Genomic DNA, 22913 nt, shown 5'->3' with positions numbered 1-22913 from the left:
AAGGTCCATGGGAGGTGGGGGTGCTCTGGTGTCCCATTTCTAAGTCTTACCACATGGGACACTTCTTAATGCTATGGACTCCCGGTCTCTACATTGAAGGCTGGAAATCTGTGTTTTTAAGAAGCATCCCCAGGTGATCCTTATGATAGACAATTTGGGGAGGCATTAGTGGAGAAGGGTATGAACTGAAGGCTCACAGGCTAAAGCTTAGATCCTGACTTATCCACTCACCAGCTCTGTGAACTTGGAAGAGATACATAACTCTGTGAGTCTTGGTTTTCTCACCTATACAAATAAAAATATAGTTATGCCCAATAGCGATCCTACAAGTTAGGCACTGTTATCATCATACCCATTTTACAGATTAGGAAGCTGGGGCACAGAGTGGTTGGTTGAGTTCTTTGCCTAAAGTCACAGTGCTGGTGAATGCAGGCTTTGTTTCAAACTGGAAGCCACCTGGCTCCAGGCGCCATGTTCTTAGCCCCGAAGATTCCGCCCCTCCTCCCAGAAAGGAACACTGCTGAGAGAGACAGAGGGAAACACTTTCCAGAGAGGCAATTTATGTTAATTCTCATTCACATCAGATGATAACTTGACTCTCCATTTACATAAGTTACTCCATAAATGAGCAACGTTCACTCAAATTAATTTTTGAATAAAGCTTTTCTTCCCCAAGATTAATAATTTATAGGACTCAAGCCTCAGCTCCACCTGGGAAATGGCTCAGGCATATTGATACTTCAACAAACTTCATAGCTAATAATAACGCCACAATGGGTAGAGATAAATATTACATAAGGTACCAAGTGCTTCCACCACACCCATGGTCTACAACATGGGTGTAACCTCGGATCTAGGCTACAGAGTGCACTGGTATGAGACCACCTGACCGAATGGATTCACTTCTACACTGCTTTACACAGGCATATAGTCTCTTCAACAGATTCCTTGGCTGGAAATTTGCATTCTCTTTCAAATCAGGCCTTACTGATTCATTTCTGAAGATGCTGCAGTCTACATCAAAATGAAGATCTAATCACCTGCTGTTCTGACAGGGAAGATTTATTTTACCAGGATGTGTGAAATGATTGTTTCTCATTTGTCATCATGCTCTGTACTCTGTGTTGAAAGAAGAGGCAGCCTCAAAGATAGGATATGACACTGGAAACTAATTCTGATTTTTCCTTTTTGCTGTTTAAAAAATACACGTATATATATTGCAGAAGACAGAGGCTATTGGGGGCAGTTTTTTGAAGTCCTACTACTCAACGTTCTGAGGACAAACAAGTATAAAGAGAAGAAAGACCACTGCCAAATTTCATGGACAAAAAGAATACAAATTTGTTCAAGCAAAGCACAATCAGATGAGAAAAGGAATGGGTTCTATATAACACCAAAAAAAAGAGAATAATTGCAGAGCAAAACTAAGGACAGCAGATAGGAATCTATGAGGTTAGATTTAAAGGACCCTTGCCATTCTGTAGACCTGATATCTCACCCTAGATACTATTGCTTTCTTTGGCTTCAAGCTATATGTCTCTAGAAGGTATTCTGATCTTTGCCATTTTTCACGTACTTCTTAAAGGACCCATCTCTACCTACTCGTGTGACCTTGTGCACCTAAACTGCAGCTGATTGGAGCAGGGCTGTGCACGTGATCCAAGGAGAGTCGATCCAAAGGCTGAGTTGAGCCAAACTGAATCTTTTTCTCTAGACTTATAGGACTAAAAGGCACAGAGAAGCTAATTCTTCAGGAGGGAGTTGAGAGATAAATTCAGGCAGAGCCAGGATTCTCTGGTGGTAAGAGATTCCCAGGTGGTGAGAGATGGTGATAAAACCAGGCCAAAACTATGGGGGAGAAGTTGTAAGTAGGGTAGGGGGGAACCATCTGAGAAAGAGTAGAGCGATAAAGACAAGTAGAGGAAAAGACCCTGTGCCCTAATAATTATAGTGCTGGAATTTACAGGCTTAGCTTCAGTGATTGGCCAATACTTTGTTTCTGGTTGATGAGATGGACCATTATATTCTTCCCTACATCTTTCTTTCTTTCTTTCTTTCTTTTTTAAGTAGGCTCCATGCCCAGCATGGAGCCCAAAGTGGGGCTTGAACTCACGACTCTGAGACCAAGACTTGAGCTGAGTTGAACTCAGGAGTGGGATGCTTAACCGCCTGAGCCATCCCAGTGCCCCATCCTACAGCTTCTTTTTACTTAAGTTTGGCTCCTGGGGTTTTATATTCCTTGTCACCAAAGAAACTTAACTAGGTATAAATAAATGTAGCAGATCTTGACACTGGTAGGGAACTTACATCTAGTGCCAATGCCTACTCTTAAATCCTCACACTTCCCCCAAGGATCTTCGGGCCATATTGAAGGAGAAGAATGCCTTCCTCTCATTTCTTCACACTGGCAAAAGTCCTGTCTTCAGAGGTTTTACACCATTCTGCTTAAATATTTAAAGGAGGCTGCCATGTTCTGGAGTTTTAGGTTTTTTGTTCTAACTTTTTTTTTTTTTTTTACCGTATCCATTATTTTTAATGTCCAGCGTTTATAATACAAGGGCCAGAGCTCTCTCCCCACCTCAAGTTTATAAATTTTCGGGTGGCTTGTGAGGCCAATAGAGATATTTCTTCTCGTCTAATTTGGTTTCTGGGAAGGCTTCATTCATGTCCTCAAAGGTCATCTGATCAAATGGAATTATGTTCCTTAGCTTCTCCAGCTGTCTTTCGTATTCCACAATCCTGGCCTTTGAGACAGACAAAAACTCAGCACAACTTTTCACATCTTCTTTTCCTTCAGCATCCACCTGATAAGTGTATTTATCCTCTGGCACAGGAATCTTCAGGGCATTGAACTTCTTCTCAAAGTCATGAACCAAGCCAGCCTTTGCCACATTGGCCTTGTAGTAAGCCCAGTCGGTAACAGGGGGTTTCTCAGGGAGAGTAGCCAACTTGGAGGTAAGTGTCTCATTCCAAGATTTCAGGGAGTTAGCAATGACCTTCTGGTTTCGGGGTATGATCTCCCCAAAAGCTACGCACTCAATGGTTTTTAGAGCAAGTTTTCGCCCAGCCGTCTTGAGATCCTTCACCGACCCCGGCTGCCCAGAATCCACAGCAGCAAGGAACAGAACTTTTTGTTCTAGTTTTAAGTCATAAGAGATAGTCAGACCAAGTGTGGTCGATAATCTGGTAGAGATACATAGAAGATGAATTCAAACACCAGACAGGCGTTCAAACTAGGTCAGATTCTAGGATCTTTCTGGCCTTTTTAGTCAGGTTGCAAATACCCAAATCTTCCCTCATTCCTCCCACAATATGTCCTCATATTTTCTCACCCTTTTCTGAATGTGTCCCTATTTACCAATGTTCCTTTTAAAGGACGGCCCTGAGAACAGAATACACATGATCTGACAAGTGCAGAACACCCTAGGACCATTCCCTCTTCAATCGGTACTCACTTCTGTAAATGCTGCCCAGAAGAGCACATGTTATTATTAGCACTAGGCTTCACTGGAGGTTCCAGTTGAACTCAGAGTCATCTCAAGAGTCCAAAGGAGTATCATCTTGGACCCAGCATTTGATCAGAGGCCAGGGGAAAAGGCCATCTGTGCAACGGGTTTGGACACCATTGCAAACCCATTACCTTTCAGAAATGCACCATTACCTTGGGAAAGAGCAGACAATAGAGGGGAGGGGAGACGAGAAACTTCCAGAGGTAGATTTCCTTTGGCAGTTTTGCCTCTGTTTGGTCCTGGGAATTTAGGACCATAGAGACAGTCATCCAAAACCACCAGAAGAAAGTTTTCACCTGCCTTCAACCTAGATAATACCAAGAAACATCCTCCCAACACTTCTCCATATCTGCACATTAAGGTTTACTGTCTGAGCTTTCTGGGACTCTGGATGTCTAAAGGTTCCACCATGGAAGCATTTTATGATTCAAAATCCAGACTCAGAGAAAAGGGTGCCTGAACACACACACAAGAAGTGATCCCAGGGTATGACCTGGCAGAATGATGGAGTGAGGGAAGATTCCTTTAAGTCAGTTGTGTCTGCTGCTTCATTGCAGAATAGTGACAGGATCCAATTTATCACCCCCACACACATACACAAACACAAAAAATACTCATACTCATCTCGTATTGTATGTTTGCACATTAGGGCAGACAAGGAATTTCTGCAGATTCATAATCCCTATGTTAAATTCAGCCCAGCATCCAGGAATGATTGGCCAAGTAATTTTCTTGAAAATTATCCACAGGGATTCTACAGGGGCTGCTTCCTCAACTTCAGCCCGGGGACTTCCTCAAGCCCAGGCACACTTCCATGTCATGTATGTGCACGGGGTCAAATCACTCCCAAAATTCCAAAAAGTGCAAAATTCATCTCTTGGTTCATTCATTCAAAAGTACTCTGCATCTACTACAGGCTTTCCCTCCAAGAACGCACCCTGTAGCCAGGGTCGCAAGATGTCTCTGTATTAAATTGTTCGGTCCAACATAATACTTGGCAAAGGAGTTATAAAAGCCTAACCTCCTGCAGGAGCTTAAGGGTGAGGAAAGCTGAGGGTTCACCAGCTATCACCTCCTAAAAACCAGGGGATCTGAGCTGGGTTATGAAGTTTCGATCTAAGACCCAGATGACAGGGGAATGGAAGAGTCTGGCAGCCATTTCCACTGCCAGCCTGGAAGGTTGCAGGGACTCGTGATGATCATTGCAAGCCTGAAGAATTATGTCTTGAGTATTCCCGGCAACTCAATTACGGCATGCAAATTTTCCGCAGAGTTGACTTCTCGGCTTCAGGAGCCACGCACACGCTCCTTTGGGCTTTTTTGCACGAGGAAAACATTGTTGGGAAAGGAGCCTGAGGACCAACCACTGGAAAGTGCACTCAATAGCACTTTGGTTGAGATAATTGCTGTGTGTTTTTTTTTTTTTTTTAAATTGTAGGCTTCGGAGGTGACCACAAGCAAAATTTGTGACAGACATTTGACACTGAGAAACTGCCATGTACGGGTGAAACTTTTCACAGCCCTCCCCCACCAAGACTGGTTTATTGACTAACATAAGAAAATTATATAAAACCGCTGGAGTACGTTGGCCAAGTCTTCTCTTTTTGTTGTAATGCTCTTTTGCTAGGCACCAGGATTGCTCCTCACTACAGTCATGCAGACTCTTATCCAGGCAAGCTGGTTCAAGTTCACCGCGTGGGGGGCGAGCAGCCCAGTGCACAGTGCGGCCATGTTGCTCTGTGAGCACAGACACGCAGATTGCAACGAGCCCCCTCACCCACCATGGGTTCAAGGGACTTTAGAGCCCCACTCAGTTCCTACAGAGTAGCTTCCTTATCCTCTGGGCCAGATGCTCTCCTTTATCCTTTGTGCCCAGAGCAGGCTCTGAAAGAAAATTTGCCAAGGAAGCTGTCTGGGAGATGGTGCAAAGGACACAAGTCCATCAAATAGAGAGAAAAAAAAAAAATAGCACAATCCAGGGAAAATAAAAGACAGAGCTTGCAGAGGCGGTCTCCCTGCCCACGGTCATCAGGATCCTGTGATGTCAGTTAGCATAACAAGGATATAATCAGAAGAATGAAAGGAGGACTTTAGAGAGACACTCGAGTGGCAGGTCTCCAGCCCCAGCTGGGGCCATGGGTCCGGGCCAGCGAGTGGGAGCGGGCCAGCAGCTTGCAGTTATTCCCTGAAGCACATCCAGCAGGTTCCAGGGCTCCTCAAGCCAACTTCCTAAGCAGGCTTCCCTCTCTGGACAAGGAAGCATCCCTGCCACTTAGCCTTGATAATCCTATTCTCGCTGTACAGATGGAATGCCATTTCCTGGCTCCGGAGATCCCAGGGATGCTCTTAGTGTCTTAGTTCCACCACGTAAAAAATTATGATGATATTTATCTCCTTGGGTCCTTGGGAAGATTCAACAAGACAGTGGAGGTGAAAAAGCCTCTTAAGGCACCTATCACACAGTTTTGCCCTAAATGAGAGTTAATGTACATACAAACTACTTTTACAAATGAACCAGCATTTCTGGGGTACCTTGCATGCACTAAACAATGAGGATGACAGAAATGAACAAAGCATTTTTTCCCCTCAAGGAAATTACAGACCAGTTGAGGAGATGAGTAGGCAAAGATGAGTTAAACACAGCGACCAAGCATCCAAAACGGATGTACGCAGTGTTTGCCATGGGAATCTTGAAGAAGAGACAAGGACAAGCAGGAAACCTGCAGAAAGAAGGATTTTAGCAGCACCATGAATGCTGAGGAAGAATTCGATGAGTCAAGAAGAGGTCCCGGACGGAGAAAGGCTTTCAGGATAACACTGGTCTCCCATGAGTTGACACAATAAAAGTTGGTCTTCCAAGAGCCCAGTTGCACTGGAATAACCATTAAAACTCTAGACAAGCCCCATGTATAAAGAAAAAAAAGGTATCTACTTACTGTCTCCTCCATGAGGCTGATTCAGTACGGGAGAAAGCATATCTACGGTTTTCCAAACCCAGGAAGAGAACAGAGACAAGAAAAAGACAGGAGAAAATAAAGCAAGTGGAGAGATAACCATCTGTGTTTGCTAGTTTAGTCTTCCTTCAAATGTATAATTATGATTCCAAGGGCTGAGATGGCCACTTAGAGAGACGATAGTCCAGGTCAAGCAAATAACGCACAAGGAGGCAATCAACCTATAGACAACAGACTGTATGTGCATGGTTTTTCTCTTAAAGATTTGTGTCTGCCAACGGAGAACAAGAGGCTTCCTCCAAACATTTTGATTTCATAGGAAACATCAAATTCACAAGGCTTCAGCAAAGTCTAAAGTGGTATCAACCACCTCATCCCTAGAATAAAGCATAAGACTGTATTATTTTCATTTTGTAAGAAACATTCAAAGTTCAGGGCTGGAAAATTGTGTGTGGGCTGATGCCTGATAGTGCAGCCTGTTATTATGGAGTGACTCACGATAAATTTCCAGAGCCACCACACCTTAAAGTCAAACTCACTCAAGCCAGACAGTAAACTATTAGCAGAGATATTTTTGTAACCATAATTTCTAGTCTTTTAACTAATTTTTTGTAAACTTGCAACATGGCCAGTTGTATAAGAGTCATAGAGCTCTCTTTTCTGGCATCAGGGTCTTGGAATATTTATTCCTTAAAAAACAATACAAAATAAAAACATGCCCCTGGGGTATTTTAAGGAATTTTTCAACTGACCAACTTGGTCAACCAGCATGATCCTGGAGTACTGGCTCCATCATGTCAGCCAGCCCTGTCTCCTCACCACAAGGAAGACTCAGCCCAGGACTCCTGTGGTTGCGGCCACGTCTACCCCAGGTACGCAGAAGGAAGTCTCTCCATGGCGAACGCAAGCTGGGGATAGCACCACGGAGGGAGAGCTGCTGACAAGACCGGGGAGCTCTTCAAGAGGCTTCCGTGAGGACTAGAACTTGTCAGATTTGTTCTAGTACCAAGTAAAGCAACCAGTAAAACACTCCTACCTCAGGTAAAGCTCTCATCCCTTGGCCCACGTCCAGTTTTGGTCACCTGCCTTCACACACTTCACACTTCCACCACGAACCCATGAGCAAGTCACATCCTGCCAATGCCGGAGGGCCCAGAGGTGAAAGCTCCCATCTAATGTCAGTGTGTGTTCTAGAACCCCGGAAGAGGCCCAGGACAGACTCGGGCTCAAGATTTCTAGAGAGCAACTGAATTGACCAGCTTTTCTCCATGTATTTTTAATTCTCTTCAGGACACGCTATCAGGTAAGTGATGGAGGGAGCTCTTGATGGTGACTGTGACAGGTCGTTTGACTATTTCTGAGCTGGGTTTCACATGAGGAACCCGCTCTTAAATGGGAATGAATGGAATAGAAATAATAATGTCTAATGTGTGCTGTCTACCTAGTTCCATCTCTGACACCGCTGCAAGGATTTTGGATGTGTTAGGAAGCTCTTTCCTAGGGCAGTATCTCCCACTCTTGTTACACATTAAATCAGTGGAGTGAATGATTAGATTTTGGCCTCCCCAGAATCCCCCTGTTTGGGGGCAGGGCCGGAGACGCAGAGGAAAGACCTTGATGGTGGGGAGGCCAGCCGAGGCTTCCTGCCCACGGTCAGCCTGAGGAACCACAACTGGCAGGGCAGAGGCTGGGAACAGGAGACAGGGGGAGGATGCTGACGCACCACAGACAGCTCGGAGGTTTTTTCCTTGGTTAGGAACACAGACTGTGCGCACACCTCAGTCATCAGCCCTTGAAAAGGGCAATTGGACGGAGGGGTTTGACAGACACGGAGAAGGCAGAAAGGTGAAGGCAGAAACCACATGTGTCCCTTCACTCTTTTGTCCTGGCACTGATAGGACGTGTCATGTGGCACGTAGGCACTGAATGAATGATACACAGCTGAGTTTGCGGACGAAAGGCCAGGAAGGTTGAGGTAATGGATTGTACACCATGAGGAGAGCGACAGAAGGGACCAGTCTCCCAGCCCAAGGTGTCTAGACAGAGGGGGTAGGGCATGTTCCCTTGTTCTGTGTGCGTACTTTCCTGTTTAAATGTCAGTCGTGGCTAGGACTGGTCAGCGCAGGAGACCTTCCTGTGGCAGCAAATCCCACTTTCTCAGCAGGCTTCTTCTGATCCCAGCCCTCTGTGCTCTACATGGGTCAGGACCTGAGGTCTGGGGTCTCCCTAGAAGCCCAGAATTCCTTGCCTTCCTTGCATACCTCGAGGGCAGCTTCTGGTTAAGAAACAGTCTTCATTCACCTCTTTTTCATCCTCCTACAAAACCACTTCCTCTCCTGTTCCATCCTCCCGAACCACCCCCAGGCTTTGCCCCCAGAGACAGTTTCAGTGTTTCTGTTCCAGTCCATATTAAGATTCAGGGGTCCCTTCATAACATGACGCACAGAAGGAAAGAACAAGATTCTAATCTCGAATCAGCCCTCCTCCTCACATCTGCTTTGCCTTACACACTCATTTCTGTGCCTTCTTCCCCTGCCACCCCTCCCACCCCACAGAGACTCACTACAGTTTGATTGTGTGGGCCTGAGTCAGAAGCTCCACAGCTTTTGTCAGGAGGTGGCAAGCTCTGAGGTTCCCCGTCCTGTCCTCCTCACCTTGAATTTCTAGAACATCTACCTGTTCTGCAGAGGCTTCCAGTTACACAGAGCACACACATTGTCTCGTTCATCTATGGGACATTTTCCCTTGTTGTTTGTACAATCTTGTGCCCACTGACTCCTTCTAACTGCTGCTTCTCTTTTCCCCAAGGCAGGGAGGAAGTGTGGTCTGATGACTGGAGAAGTTCCCTAGAAACTGGGAGACTATGCAGACTGGGGAAAATGACTTTGACTCTCTGGGTAAACTGGTGTTTCAGCAGCCTTGGGTGAGCGGACAGAAAGCAGCTCGAGTGTCCAGAGAGGGACATCCTCAGTGGCTGGCCCTTCCTGCAGGGAGGCACACAATACCTCTGGTTTCTGTCTGGTTCCAAGGACAAGCAGATGCCCTATTACATGGTCCTATTCCTCTTCTCCCTGTCCCCAGTTTTGACTTTGGCTCCTCCTGCTTCCATTGATCAAATAAGTTGACTTCTTGGGCAAATCAATGCTTGCCCAGTAAGCCTCATGAACTGATACCCTGGGTGGGCCCGGTAATGAAGCACACAACATCAATAGCTTGGGCCCAGAATGGGTGAAATGCATACATGAGTTTCCCATCAAAATTTCTGATGAATGACTCCCACTCCCAACTTCTTTGGATAAGGATGAGGACACTTTCAATCTCAAGGGACGGATATTCAACTCAACTTAGTGAGAGCCAAGAAAGAAATCCAGGGGTTTACAGACTTGGGTGCATTTGACTTCAGGCAAAGCTGGATATAAGGTCTGCAATAATGTCAGCAGAGGTTGTTATCCCAAAAGGTAAACAATGACAGCTGTTGGTGAGGATGTGGTTGGGATACAGGAATGTGGTTGGATGAGGTATTGGCAGGAAGGTAGATTGGCACAGCCACTATGGAAAACAATATGGAAGTCATCCCCTCTCCCCAAATTAAAAATAGAGCTACCAGAGGATCCAGCAATCCCTACTCTGGTGTATACCCAAAAGAAATGAAATCAATACCTCCAAAATATACCTCCACCCTCATTGTTCATTACAGCATTATTCACAATAGCCAGGACATAGAAACAAACTAAGTGTCCATCAGCAGACGAATGGATAAAGAAACGTGTGTCATGTGCATGTGCATGGGCGCGCGCACGCGCGCACACACACACACACACACACACACACACAAACATACAGTGGAATATTATTTAGCCTGAGAAAAAAGAGATTCTGTTATTCACAACCACACCGATGAACCTAGAGGACATTACCTAAGTGAAACAAGCCAGCCACAATAAAAAAGTACTGCATGATCTTACTTACATGTGGACTCTAAAAATGACAAATATGTAGAAGCAGAGAGTAAAACAGGGGTTGTGGGGTAGGGGGATTGAGGGTGGGGTGGGGGGATTTTTGTCAAAGGGTACGAAGTTGAATTTATGTAGAATGAAAAATTCTAGAGATCTAATACACAGTGTATTTATGGGTTAACAATACTGTATTAAATATTAGAAATTTGCTAAGAAAGTGGATTTCAGATCCTCTCACCACAAAAAAGAAGAAGAAGAGGAAGAAGGAAGAGGAAGGTAACTATATAAGGAGATGACATGTTAATTAGCTTGACTGTAGTAGTCATTTTACTATATGTATCAAGTCATCACATTGTATGTTGTACATCTTAAACATATTCAAATTTTATTATAAATAAATTTGAAATAAAAATGTAAATGTCCTTGCGACGACGTGGATGGAACTAGAGGGCATTATGCTTAGCGAAATAAGTGAGTCGGAGAAAGACAACTATCATATGATCTCCCTGATATGAGGAAGTGGAGATGCAATGTGGGGGGGGTTTGGGGGGGTAGGAAAAGAAAAAATGAAAGATGATGGGATTGGGAGGGAGACAAACCATAAAAGACTCAATCTCAAAAAACAGACTGAAGGTTGCTGGGGGGAGGGGGGACGGGAGAGGGTGGTGGGGAAATGGACATTGGGGAGGGTATGTGCTATGATGAGTGCTGTGAAATGTGTAAACCTGGCGATTCACAGACCTGTACCCCTGGGGATAAAAATACATTATATGTTTATTAAAATTAATTAATTAATTAATAAGAAAAAATGTAAATATCTTTTTTAAAGTTTTTTTTTTTTAAAGAGAGTGAGAGAGCATGCAAGGGGAGGGGCATAGGGAGAGAGAGTGAGCCCTCAAACAGACCTCCCATGAAGCTTGACATGGGACTCGATCTCACAACCCCAAGATCATGACTTGAGCCAAAACCAAGAGTCCGATGCTTAACAGTCTGAGCAACCCAGGCACCCCAAAATATAGATGTCTCTTGAGAGAGCAGGGCCTATCTCCACCTGTTGGACAAGTGTTCTCCAAAAGGTTGAAGATGGTTACCAGCACAGAGCTCCGGTGGAATGAGAGTATTTTCCAATTATTCCAGCAAAAATGTCCTGTTGGGGTCACATATCCATTCCCAAATTATTCTTGGATCATGTGGCTTCTTCTGTGGCAGGGGAGACCTGTCTCAGGTTATAGAATATGTTCTCCATAAGAGAAAAGCATTCAGTTCCTAGAAGGATAGAAATGGATGATGGACAAGCAAAAACATGCTATGTCTCCTATACTGCCTGCAACCAGCTAGGAGCCCAGACTGCAGAAACTTGCAGCAAACCAGGATGCCCAGTGCACCCAGGGCTCAGTCTTCTAAACTTCATATATTTCCAATAAGGGCGAAGAGCTGAGGTCATGTGCTAGAAATATAGAACCATAACAATGTGGCACTTTTTTTTTTTTTCCCTGTAGTTGGATAAGACTCTTCCAGCTTGGGGAAAGTCAAATACAAATAGCCATCGGCTTTGCTGCCATCATCAAAATATTTCTATGACTCACAAGATAAATGAGAAAAATACACAGAGGAGTCAAAGTTACACTGAAGTTAGATTGTAATCACACCCTTGAGTTCTGACAACCCACTGACAAAATTTCCTGCTGAGAGCATATTACTGACTTATTTTTCTCCACAGAAGGTACCTGATTAGCCTAAAGCAGATTATCTGCTCTATGGATTATCTGAGATCAGCTTTTCACACAAGCTGCTATCCCATCAGCCATCAGCAACTCCCGTCTCCACCGCTGAGTTGCCCGCTGAAGATAAACACTGACCCGCGGATCCAAAGACTCCAATTTAAGGCTACGAATGATCTGATGAAGGACAAGTCAGCTTACAGGACATCACTCTTTAAACACTGACACTGAAGTCTCTTAAGTGGGTGAGGATGGCTTCTCTACAGTAAGAGGATCAGGACTCTCTCCGGTATTGAGGACACTTGAACACCCTGATGGTCCGCCAGGAAATCAGGATTTCTGAGGTAAACTTTCTGTTCAGAAAAGGAAGATCTCAAATGCCCAGTGGAGTATGTGAAGCCCAGTTCAACATGCAGAACTTTCCCTGACTTGAGTTTTCTTACCCTCTGGCCTCTGTGTCTCCAGGAGGTCCACATCTCAGTAGTGGCCAACCATCAAAATTTGGGGATTGCCTGCTATGGGACAAGTATGGGAGAACAAAGACAAACCGGAAAGGGGCACTTCTGGGCAAGATGCTGTTGTGAGCTCAATTTGAGAACTTTCCAACTCTACCCCAAGAACAGCAGTGATATTTGAAACATTCAGTGATATATGTCCTGTTAAGGACGAGGACAGACCTGCTGGATCATTTTAGACGTAGTTAAAACAACCATGTATACGAAAAACATACGGATGACTTACCAAAAAAATTAAATGTACGGTTTTCAAAACAATGGAGAGAAAGAGGAGTTGTGGAGAAATAAAAATACATATTTTTAAGATAGTAGCAGTAAGTCCAATGATGACACTATCACAATCAGTAGCAACATATTAAGTTTATTTATTAAAAGACAAACTATCAGGTTGAATTTTTTTTTTTAAAGCTTATGTGTTTTAGAACGCTCACTGTCCTGCCAGAAGGGATGAGAGGGCAAAACCAGATGTCAGGACATCAGGTAGAAAGTCATAGCTCTTCAGAGGAGAAGCAGCGGTCTCGCCTAAAGCAGCTCTGGGATGGGGCTGGAGGGCTGAGGGCGGGCAGGGGCACCTGAGTGGAGATCTGATGGGCGGGGCAGCTGGCTAGAGCAAGCTGAATGAGAAGGACTTCCTGAGGAAGATCAGCAATTGTATACTGGGTGTTGTCTATATGTAGGTGGGGGTTAAAAGTAAAGAAATCAAATTACCTAAAAGGATGGAAGAAAGATAAGCATCAAAACCTTGGCAACACCAGTCCTTGAAGGACACACAGAGGAAGAGAACCCAAAGAAGGATCCTAAGACAGATTAGATTGATTTTGTCACATAGCCACTGGAAAAGAAGGCTTTGGAGGGGGATGTCCCCAATATCAGATATTTTCCATCGGTCAAAGAAAGTCAGAACCAAAAAACACGTGTTGGATTTGACACCATGGAGATCGCTTGAGAGCTTTGCCCTCATTAACCTCGTGGGTTGGATGGAAGTGTCAGCTTGAACATGAACAGTGATTCCTGCAGGTCCCTCCACAGGGTTTCTCTAGGTGACCTCAGGTGTTAACCAGTTTAATGCCCGTAATAAAATGTCACCATCCAGTACCCAGGATGATGCTATCTTCTCTCCAGGCTTCTTCAAATTCTACAAGTTTCCCAATACCCATCTTGCATCTCCTACAAAGCAGCTGGCTCAGAGCACAGATCTTCAAGTTCCATTCCTTGACTTCTCTCTTCCCTTTTCAGGATTTTCTCACTCCTTTCCCGTCGAGGAAGGGACAGATCCCCCTTTCCTTTGGAAGGTGGAATGGATCAGCCATCCTTCTTTTATATTCAGGACAACCAGAATTTACCAAGTAGCTTCAGCACGCCAGGCACTGAGCTAGGCACTTTCACATTTTTAATTCACTTCTGACAGGCCTGTGGTGAGGCATGCGGTATCACCTTATTTTGCAGAAGAAGTTATCCAGCAAAAGGTACAAATGCTGCCTCTCCTCAGCTAAGGGTAAACAGGAATGCTCATTCCTGGGTCAAAGAAGTTCTACTACTGTCACGTTGAACACAGATAACATCCTATTGGTCCAATGCCATGAGCCAAATGTGGGAATTATGAATAATTTTTAAACATCTTTGATATTAGCTATGGTAGTGAAACTGCTCAAGGAAGTAGGCTTTGGAAGAGAGGTGTCTAATCTGCTCAGGCTGCTGTAACAAAATACCATAGCCTGGGGGGCTTAACCAACAAACATTGTTCACAGTCCTGGAGAATGAGAGTCTAAGATCAGGATGCCAGCCTGGTCCAGTTCCAGTGAGGATCCAGTTCCTGGCTTGTAGACAGTCACCTTCTCACTGTGTCCTCAGATGGCCAACAGAGAGCTCTGGTCTCTTCATCACCTTCTATGGACACCCATGTCATCATGGCGGTTCTGCCCCCATGACCTCATCCAAATCTAATTACCTCCCAAAGACCCCATCTCCATACCATGACCCCATGGGGCTCAGGACCTCAACACAGGAATTTTGGCAGAATACAAACACGCAGTCTGTAGCAGGAAGGAAAGAGGAAGAAAGAAAGGAAAGAAAAGAAAAGGAAGGAAGGAAGGATGAAAGGAAGGAAGGAAAAGAAAGAGGAGAAAGGGACAAAAAGAAAAAAGAGATCGTGGGAGCAACAGAAAGGATTCTGGTGCACCAGGGACTTGGGCCAAGAAGGCACAACCACCACAGGAAATTGTCCTCGGGGCCCAGGCAGTGTCCGGGCCAGGAAGAGGAGACAGCTCACACCTGGCTTCAATAAAGAGCCCCTCCTGTCAACCCTGCCTCCGTCTTTGCCATGGTCATGAAATGCTGGGTTTTTTAAAACCCAAAATGCAACTTGCCTGGCACTCTGCCATTTGAACTACAATCTCTGTATTTTTTGGAAGCAATGGATTTATTTCTGCCCCACTCATTAACATGCTGTTTGAGAAAGAAAAAAAAAAAAAAAACCTCTCTCCTGGTTAAGATGCCCAAATTGAAATCTCTTCTCCAAAGAAGAGAATGCATGTAGAGAAGCTCATCGATCATTTATTTCTCCTTGCTACCCAACACATTAATTTTTCAGTGGACTTGCAAGTCAGACAAACTTCCCACTCTGCTAGGTTCTGCTGACACAGGCACTCACAAAGGACACTTTCACGGAATCTCTCTGCCCTCCCTCCTGGCAGGTCTGTCATCGCCATCATTTGAATATTCTCTATTTTATTGTCTATTTTAATTTTACGGGCTTAAGCAAAAGCCACTTTCATCCTGGTCACTTATGGTTTCCTTAACTTTGTGATTAAGCCAGAAAAATTCGGTTTGAAGCTGCCTATAATTTAAGGCTTCAAGATCCAACCATGTATTTCCACTTGCCTGTGGTCCAAAATGATTTCAGTGTTTCTCCTCATCTTCAAGGCTCCCCAAATCAGTAGATATGACCTCCCACTGCCCCACAGCAGCAGCCGAAGGAAACTGGGGAAAGGCTTTTTCCACCTAAGACCACAAGCTCTGAAACCACTTCCTCTCCTCACTCTCCTTGACCTTTCTTCGGCATGAGGCTCCATTAATCACACCCTCCTTGAAACACTCTTTGTGTGCCTGTGTAAGAGCAAAGGTTTTGCATCAACAAATTAGGTTGATTGTGAGTTGCCATTGGGCACTTTCTAACTGCCAGACATTGAGGAAGTTACTTAATAACTGTGAGTCTCTGTTCCTACATCTCTGAAGGAGGGATGAAAATCACTCCTTCAAAAGAGTTGTGATGAAGATTACATCAGCTGCTTGTAAAGTGTTTGCAAAGGAGCAGGTCTCCATGAGATGACAAAAGGCCGATGTTCCCCACCTCCCAACTGTGTCTTCTTTGCTGGCTCCTAAGTAATGATCTCTCCCAAGCCGCCTCAGTGTTCAGCTGCCTGCTCATCCCTCTCTACCCTTGGTCCCTGCCCCCCCACCCCTGACCCTCCCAGACCTCACCTGGGAGCCAACAGACTAGCCTAGCATCTTACATGCACAGAGTCACCCTTGGAGAAATGGCTTCACCCCTAGGTCCCAGTCTCCATGTCTATAAATTGAGATGCTGAGCAGGTGAAGGCTAAGGCAAGATTCCCTCTTGCCCCTTCCTAAATATATGAAGTAATTTCCCCTGCCTCTTCCCCAGTTCTCCCCTTGTCCTCTCCTTCTCCCCTCCCACTTCGCCCTCATTTCTGGAATAGAATTTGGATAATTTACCAGATCACAACATTTCAGGCTGGAAAAAGCTAGTATAAGGTTCTATCTCTAAGTTTGTACTCTCTCTCCCTCTCTCAAATAAATAAATAAAATCTTTTTCAAAAAGAAATGCAGCTTAGTGAAAGGCATAAAATTAATGAGGATACTGAGGCATTCCCTCTCTCATTAAGCTGAGCTACATATGTTAATAAATAATTTCCACGAGAAAGTAAGTTTGTGCAGCCATCTGGAAAGCAATTGACAGCACTTAAGCCAAGTGACTCATTATACTCTATCATCCAGCAGTTCCAGGGCAGATACAAGGGTGTGAAGCTGTATGAGAATGGTCACCGTGACAGAGATTTGAGAGCAGTCTTGGTATCCACTGGATGAACAGATCAATAAAATAGATGGTACACATCCCAGTATACTATGTAACAAGAGAAGATAAGGACTAGATGTGCATGTAGCAGCATTAATAGATCTGAAAAACAGCACCAAAGAAGGAATAAACAGAATGCAATACTTAGCACACTACCATTTACATAATTAACAATACCTGCCCACAGAATTGGTCGCCACTGGATAATTCAAGGAAATCAACACGTTCATTTTGAAAACTGGTAGATGAGAGGAAAGAATCAAGCATGTAGTCCAACTTTCCTCTATGAATTATACCGTGGATAACCAAATAATATATCAAGGGAAGTTTCTTGTTCTAGGAGTGTTCTGGCTAGCAAACAAAGAAGGAATGCTAGAATTAGAACATCACCATTTTGCAACATCTAATTGTGGCTGACTCTAAGGCAGCCCATTTATCCCTGGTATTCATGCCCTTGGATAATCCCCTCCCCTGGATGCTGGGTGGGAGCTGGGACTCACTTCTAATCCATGAAATGCAGTACAGTGATGGGCTGTCTCCTCCATGATTACATTACATAAAACTGTACTTCCGTTTTGCCAGCAGACCCACTACTGACGGTCTCTCTTGCTGACTGTCTCTCTTGCTGGTTTCCAGGAAGTAAACTGCTATATGGAGAGACCCAGGGGCCCAGGAACTAAGGATGGCCTCCAACCAACAATCAGCAAGGAACAGAGACCCTGTCGGACAAGCTCAAGGATCCGATCCACTCAATAACCACATGTGCTTGGAAGTAGATCTTTTCCCAGTGCAGCCTGAAATGATTTCAACCCTAACCAACCCCTTGTTTTCAGTCTTCCGAGAGACCCTGAATCTAAGGCCACAGCTAACTCATGCCTGGATTTCTAAGAGACTGTGTGTGTCAGTATTGTCACACACCGATAGCTGACTAATATACTAAGAAGCTGACAGGATCCGAGGCTTGGGTCATCAATGGCCCCTAATATCACACACAAAAAAGAGACAACCGTATATTACGGGCATCCTGATGGAAGGACACAAGAAAAACCATGAAACGGTCTGGTCCAAAAAATTAAACATCTGATCAAGTCCTTCAATTCAGCCACTAAATCAAAGAGGCTACAGAAAACAGAAGTCACACCACCACAATGAAGCCATCAGCAGAATCACACTATGGTAAATCCTATGGACAAACAACCTGGGATTGTCAACAAATAAATTACAAGGGGAAAAACCCACTTCAGTAGGAAACCTATTGATTAAAAGAAACTTAAAGGAATAACGATCAATTGCTATGTAGGTATACTTATGTGTTCACTTATTTGAATCTTGATTCATATAAATAAACTGAAAACAAATAAAATTTATGAGAGATGAAAATTTGAGCACTGGCTAGTCAATGAGATTAAGGAAATGATATTTTTTTAAGTTATTGATAAGGATATTGTGGTTCTATTACCTTGCAGAGGTACACACAGAAGTATCTATGGATAAAATGATCCGACTCCTGGAAGGAGGGAAATGGATGGGGTATGGATAGGGACAGATTGTCCATAGACTGATGGTGGCTGAAGATGAATAATGGGCTCAGAAAGTTTATTTTACTCTTTCACTTCAAATTCCCCATAACAAAAAGTTTTAAAAATTACATGCAGGGGCACCTTGGTGGTTCAGTCGGTTAAGCGTCTATCTTCAGCTCACATCGTCTATCTTCAGCTCACATCGCAATCCCAGAGTCCTGGGATCAAATCCTGAACTGGGCTCCCTGCTCAGCGGGGAGTTGGCTTCTTCCTCTGCCTCTGCCCCCCACTCATGCACCCTCTCTCTCTATCCCAAATAAATAAAATCTTTATTTTAAAAAATTACATGCAGACAAGAAAATAAACATTTTGTAAGAACACTTGCAAGAAAAAGGACATAAAATTAGAGTGGTTTCGTACAGAGAAGGAAAGAAGATTGGCAAATGGGGATAAAAAGAAAAGAGTAAAGAAACCCTACTCTTCAGGAAATATCAGAAGGAAATGAAATCGAGATTTAAAAGCGGTACCTGCACCCCCATGTTCATGGCAGCATTATTGACAAAAGCTAAGATACGGAAGCATCGTTGATGGATGAATGGATAAAGAAGGTGTGGTAGGATATACAATCCAATATTACCCAGCCATAAAAAAGAAAGACCTCCCACCACTTGTGACAAAATGGATGAACCTTGAAGCATTATGCTAAGTGATAAGTCAGACAGTAAAGAAAATATACTGTAGGGGCACCTGGGTGGCTCAGTTAGTTAAGCGTCTGCCTTTGGCTCGGGTCATGATCCCAGAGTCCTGGGATTGAGCCCCACATCGGGCTCCCTGCTTGGCAGGAAGCCTGCTTCTCCCTCTCCCCCTGCTTCTGTTCCCTCTCTCACTGTGTCTTTTTCTGTCAAATAAATAAATAAAATATTTTTTTAAAAAAAGAAAACAAATAATATAGAGGACAAGGGTAGATGGAGAGGAGAAGGGAGTTGAGGGAAATTGGAAGGGGAGGTGAACCATGAGAGACTATGGACTCTGAAAAACAACCTGAGGGTTTTGAAGGGGCGGGGTGGGAGGGTGGGGGAACCAGGTGGTGGGTATTAGGGAGGGCACAGATTGCATGGAGCACTGGGTGTGGTGAAAAAACAATGAATACTGTTACGCTGAAAATAAATAAAAAATTAAAAAAAAATAAATAAATAAATAAAATAAAATAATTTAAAAAAATTTGAAAAATTAAAAAAAAAAAGAAATGAAGATTGTAAAGATAATATACTGACACAGAGAAATGTTCAGGACAAAAATTAAAAGCAAAAAGCAAATGTGTGGTTGTGCCACACATTTGCTTTTATATAAAACATAAATATCTCTAAATAAATATAAAATAATTTAAAGTGTCTTATGATGGAGGCTTCAGAAAATATTAGCTCTTTAGGAGTGCCTGGGTGGCTCAGTCGGTTGAGTGACTGTCTTCTGTTAAGTTCAGGGTCCAGGTTCCCGGGGTCCCGGGGTCGGCCCTGCATAGGGCTCCCTGCTCACAGGGGAATTGGCTTCTGCCTCTCCCCTTGCCCCGCATTTCTACTCTTTCTCTCTCTTTCCTTCAAATAAATAAATAAAATCTTTAAAAAAAGAAAAAAAAAAAGAAAACATACTGTACATTCTCACTTATATGCAGAATCTAAAAAAGACAAACTTATAGAAACAAGAGAGTAGACTGGTGGTTACCATGGGTTGGGGGGTGGGGAGAGAGGGGAGAAAGTTCGTCAAAGAGTACAAATTCCCAGTTATAAAATGAAAAAGATCTGGAGACTCTAATGTACAGCATGGTGACTATAGTTAACAATACCTTATTACATCCTTGAAAGTTGCTAAGAGAGTAGATCTTAAATCTTCCTACCACACACACCCACACAGCGCGCAGACAGAACAACAAAGCAACAAAAAATTATGTGAGGAGATGGACTGTTAACTAACCTCACACTGCACAATACCTACATGTATCAAATCATCACTTGTATACTTTAAACTTACACAGTGTTTTCTGTCAACTAAATCCCAGTAAAGCTGGGGGTGGGGGATGATGAGTAAACAAGTCACAAAGCGAAGGAGGGCACCACCAGAACCAGTGACGACAGCAGCTTATAAACAGAAGAGAAGGATTCACTCTTTACTCACTGAGTTCAGGAGGAAAAAGGCTTTCCCAGGGCTTTTCCTGTCAGCCTTTCCTATCCGGCTTTTCTCTGGAGATTGACTCTAGGACTGTATTTCTCTCGGTCCCAACCAGTTTCCCTTAGTGTCTCTAGAATCCATCACCAGCCACCTTCCCACTGCCCGCTCCCACACCCTAGTCCCACCGAGCATCACCAGGGTCCTTCAGTGGTCTCCTGTCCTCGTGCCGCAACATTCTCTCCCTGCGATCCTCCTCGGCCCCCAGCACCCACCGACTGACTCTACGATCGACTGTCATCTAATATAACCGCATCACTGCTCTGCTCAAAATCCAGCAACGGCTTTCTCAGAACCCACCCAATACCATTAAAATTCTCTTCCCAAGATGCAAAGCCTTCAGCTATGGGCTGCAACCTCTTTCCCACCATTAGCTCCCACCACCTCTCAATATGAAGTCAATCCCACCTCCCCTCCCTGCCCAGCACCCCCACTCCCCAGTTTAGCCCAAACCAACCAAACCAACCCACCGCCAGCCCTGAAGCAAGAGCAAACGGTGCTTCCCCCCGTGACCTCTAACCCTCTCTTCAACTGGGATGCAAACCCCACTTAGCTCCCCGCCAAGAGGTGAGGCTGTTGAACTGATCGGATTATATGTGCCGTGCCTGCTCTAGGGGCGCCGTCTATGGTCCTGTGCCTAGTCTCTGGTGCTGTGGCTTCCCATTGGCTGAAGCCATTTGCAGTATCTGGAGCTGCTTCTCGGGGGCAGCTAAGTCCCAAATTTGCAGGCCAAAGGCTTCGTTCATCTCTCACGTCTGAGACAGCAAGGGTAACCGGAGCTAGGCCAACCCAATCATCTCTCTTTCCTCTGTCCTCTCTCCTGTGTAGGAGAAGGGACAATTTCATGTAGGCTGTGAGCCAAAGCAGGTCTGCTGCTCGGAGGACCAGAGAACACCCGCAGATAATCAGAACAGCCTGATTTCAGATGACAGGGAGTGATTGTAAAGCTTAGGTCAGCACTACAGCAAGAATTACAAATAGTCAAAATTACCCTTGAAGCTTTCTTAAACTGTCGCTAGAATAATGCCTGGAATAGAGGGCTCTGTATAGAATCCTGTGTCCGTCCTCCCAATTCATTCTTGGTCTCTGCCTCTCGATGACCTTCAGTTAATACTCCAATTTATTCATTGAGGGTGCCAAACCCTCTGTCATCACCCTCAGCTAGTCCTCCCGAGCAAAGTGCTTCCTTTCTTGGTCGGGGGCTGGAAAATCTTTAAAAAATCATTTTAAGAAGGAAAAGGAAAAATTAGAGTAGGGCGGGGGAGATCAGAGCACAAGGGGAGCCTCTGAGGTTCTCAGGTGTGTTCATTGTATCATAATTAATCAGCCTGAAACCTTGTGATTGGTGCACTTTTCTATGTACATATTATACTTCAGTTGTGTGTGTGTGTGTGTGTGTGTGTGTGTGTGTGTGTGTCTGTGTCTGTGTCTGTGTATTCCTTTATTTTTTAAATACACATTATTTCTTTGGATTTTCCAGCAACTCTTGACTGTTTATGGCTTGATGCTCAGGACCTATCATATTCAGCAGAACAGGTGAAGCTCTTTCTCTCTCTCTCTTTCTCTCCACACCCCTCTCCCCCCATCTCCCTTTCTCTGTTTTCTTTTACCAAATAGTTGAATTCTAGTCAATTAATTGAGGAAAGGATGAAATCATTTAGAAGAAGTTCCATCACTGACTTGCTATATGCATTCTGGCAAAATTGCTTAACCTCTCAGACCACACCTTGCTTCAGAGTGAGGGTTATAACATACTACTACATACTACTTCACAGAGCTGTAAAAAGAGGATTAAATGACATGTGTGTAAATAGCTTAGAAGAGTGCTTGACACATAGTTAACACTCAGTGATTTTAAGGTTTTTGTCTGGTTTTAATTTCCCATTTGTCACTTTTCCCTGAGCATATATTTCTATCAGGAACTTCATCAGGAGGAAGAGTGCAGCATCCAGACAAGAGTCATGACTCTGGGTCCCTTGAGCCAAGACCATCAAATACGACACAAACCCTAAGATCTCTTCCAACACCCAAACCTTTTCCCATCCAAACACCCCTAGTCTTCCAGATCCTGTTGCCATCCACTTCTTCAGGAAGGTTTCCCTAACCACTCCAGCCCCTGGGCTTTCTCCCTCCTCTGAGTGCTCACTGGATCTTTGGGAACCCCTGTGGCTCACCAGCTTTGTTGGAAAAGCCTTCCCGAATACCCGGGGTAGCAGGTCTCCACCTGCAGCTGCATTCCATGTCCTGTAGGACCCAAAGACTAAGTCAATGACCTGAAATCAACTGTTTGCCTCTGGTCCCAGCTTCTTTCCTGAATCACTTCCCTTCTCCTCAGCTTTCCACTTCCACTTTCCTGGTACATATCCAGAAACTTCCTCCATCATCCTATCAGACCATCAAGATATTGTAGCTCCTCATTCAC

At 44.3% G+C, this 22913-nt stretch overlaps 1 protein-coding gene across 1 annotated transcript in view; it reads right to left on the bottom strand.

The window, feature by feature from the left end:
• Positions 1-2585: 2585 nt before the first annotated feature.
• Positions 2586-22913, bottom strand: part of LOC308340223 (ATP synthase subunit d, mitochondrial-like) — a gene marked incomplete at both ends in the record, with an annotated part of 75147 nt that continues 54819 nt past the window's right edge. Inside the window, one exon of the mRNA XM_080799383.1 lies at positions 2586-3183. Coding sequence (XP_080655509.1) covers positions 2586-3183 — 598 coding nt within the window. The remainder of the gene's footprint in view (positions 3184-22913) is intronic.

This window comes from Martes martes (genome assembly GCF_963455335.1).
Source record: "Martes martes genome assembly, chromosome: 3".
NCBI classification, from domain to species: domain Eukaryota; kingdom Metazoa; phylum Chordata; class Mammalia; order Carnivora; family Mustelidae; genus Martes; species Martes martes.
This window is presented reverse-complemented; position numbering and strand designations above follow the sequence as displayed.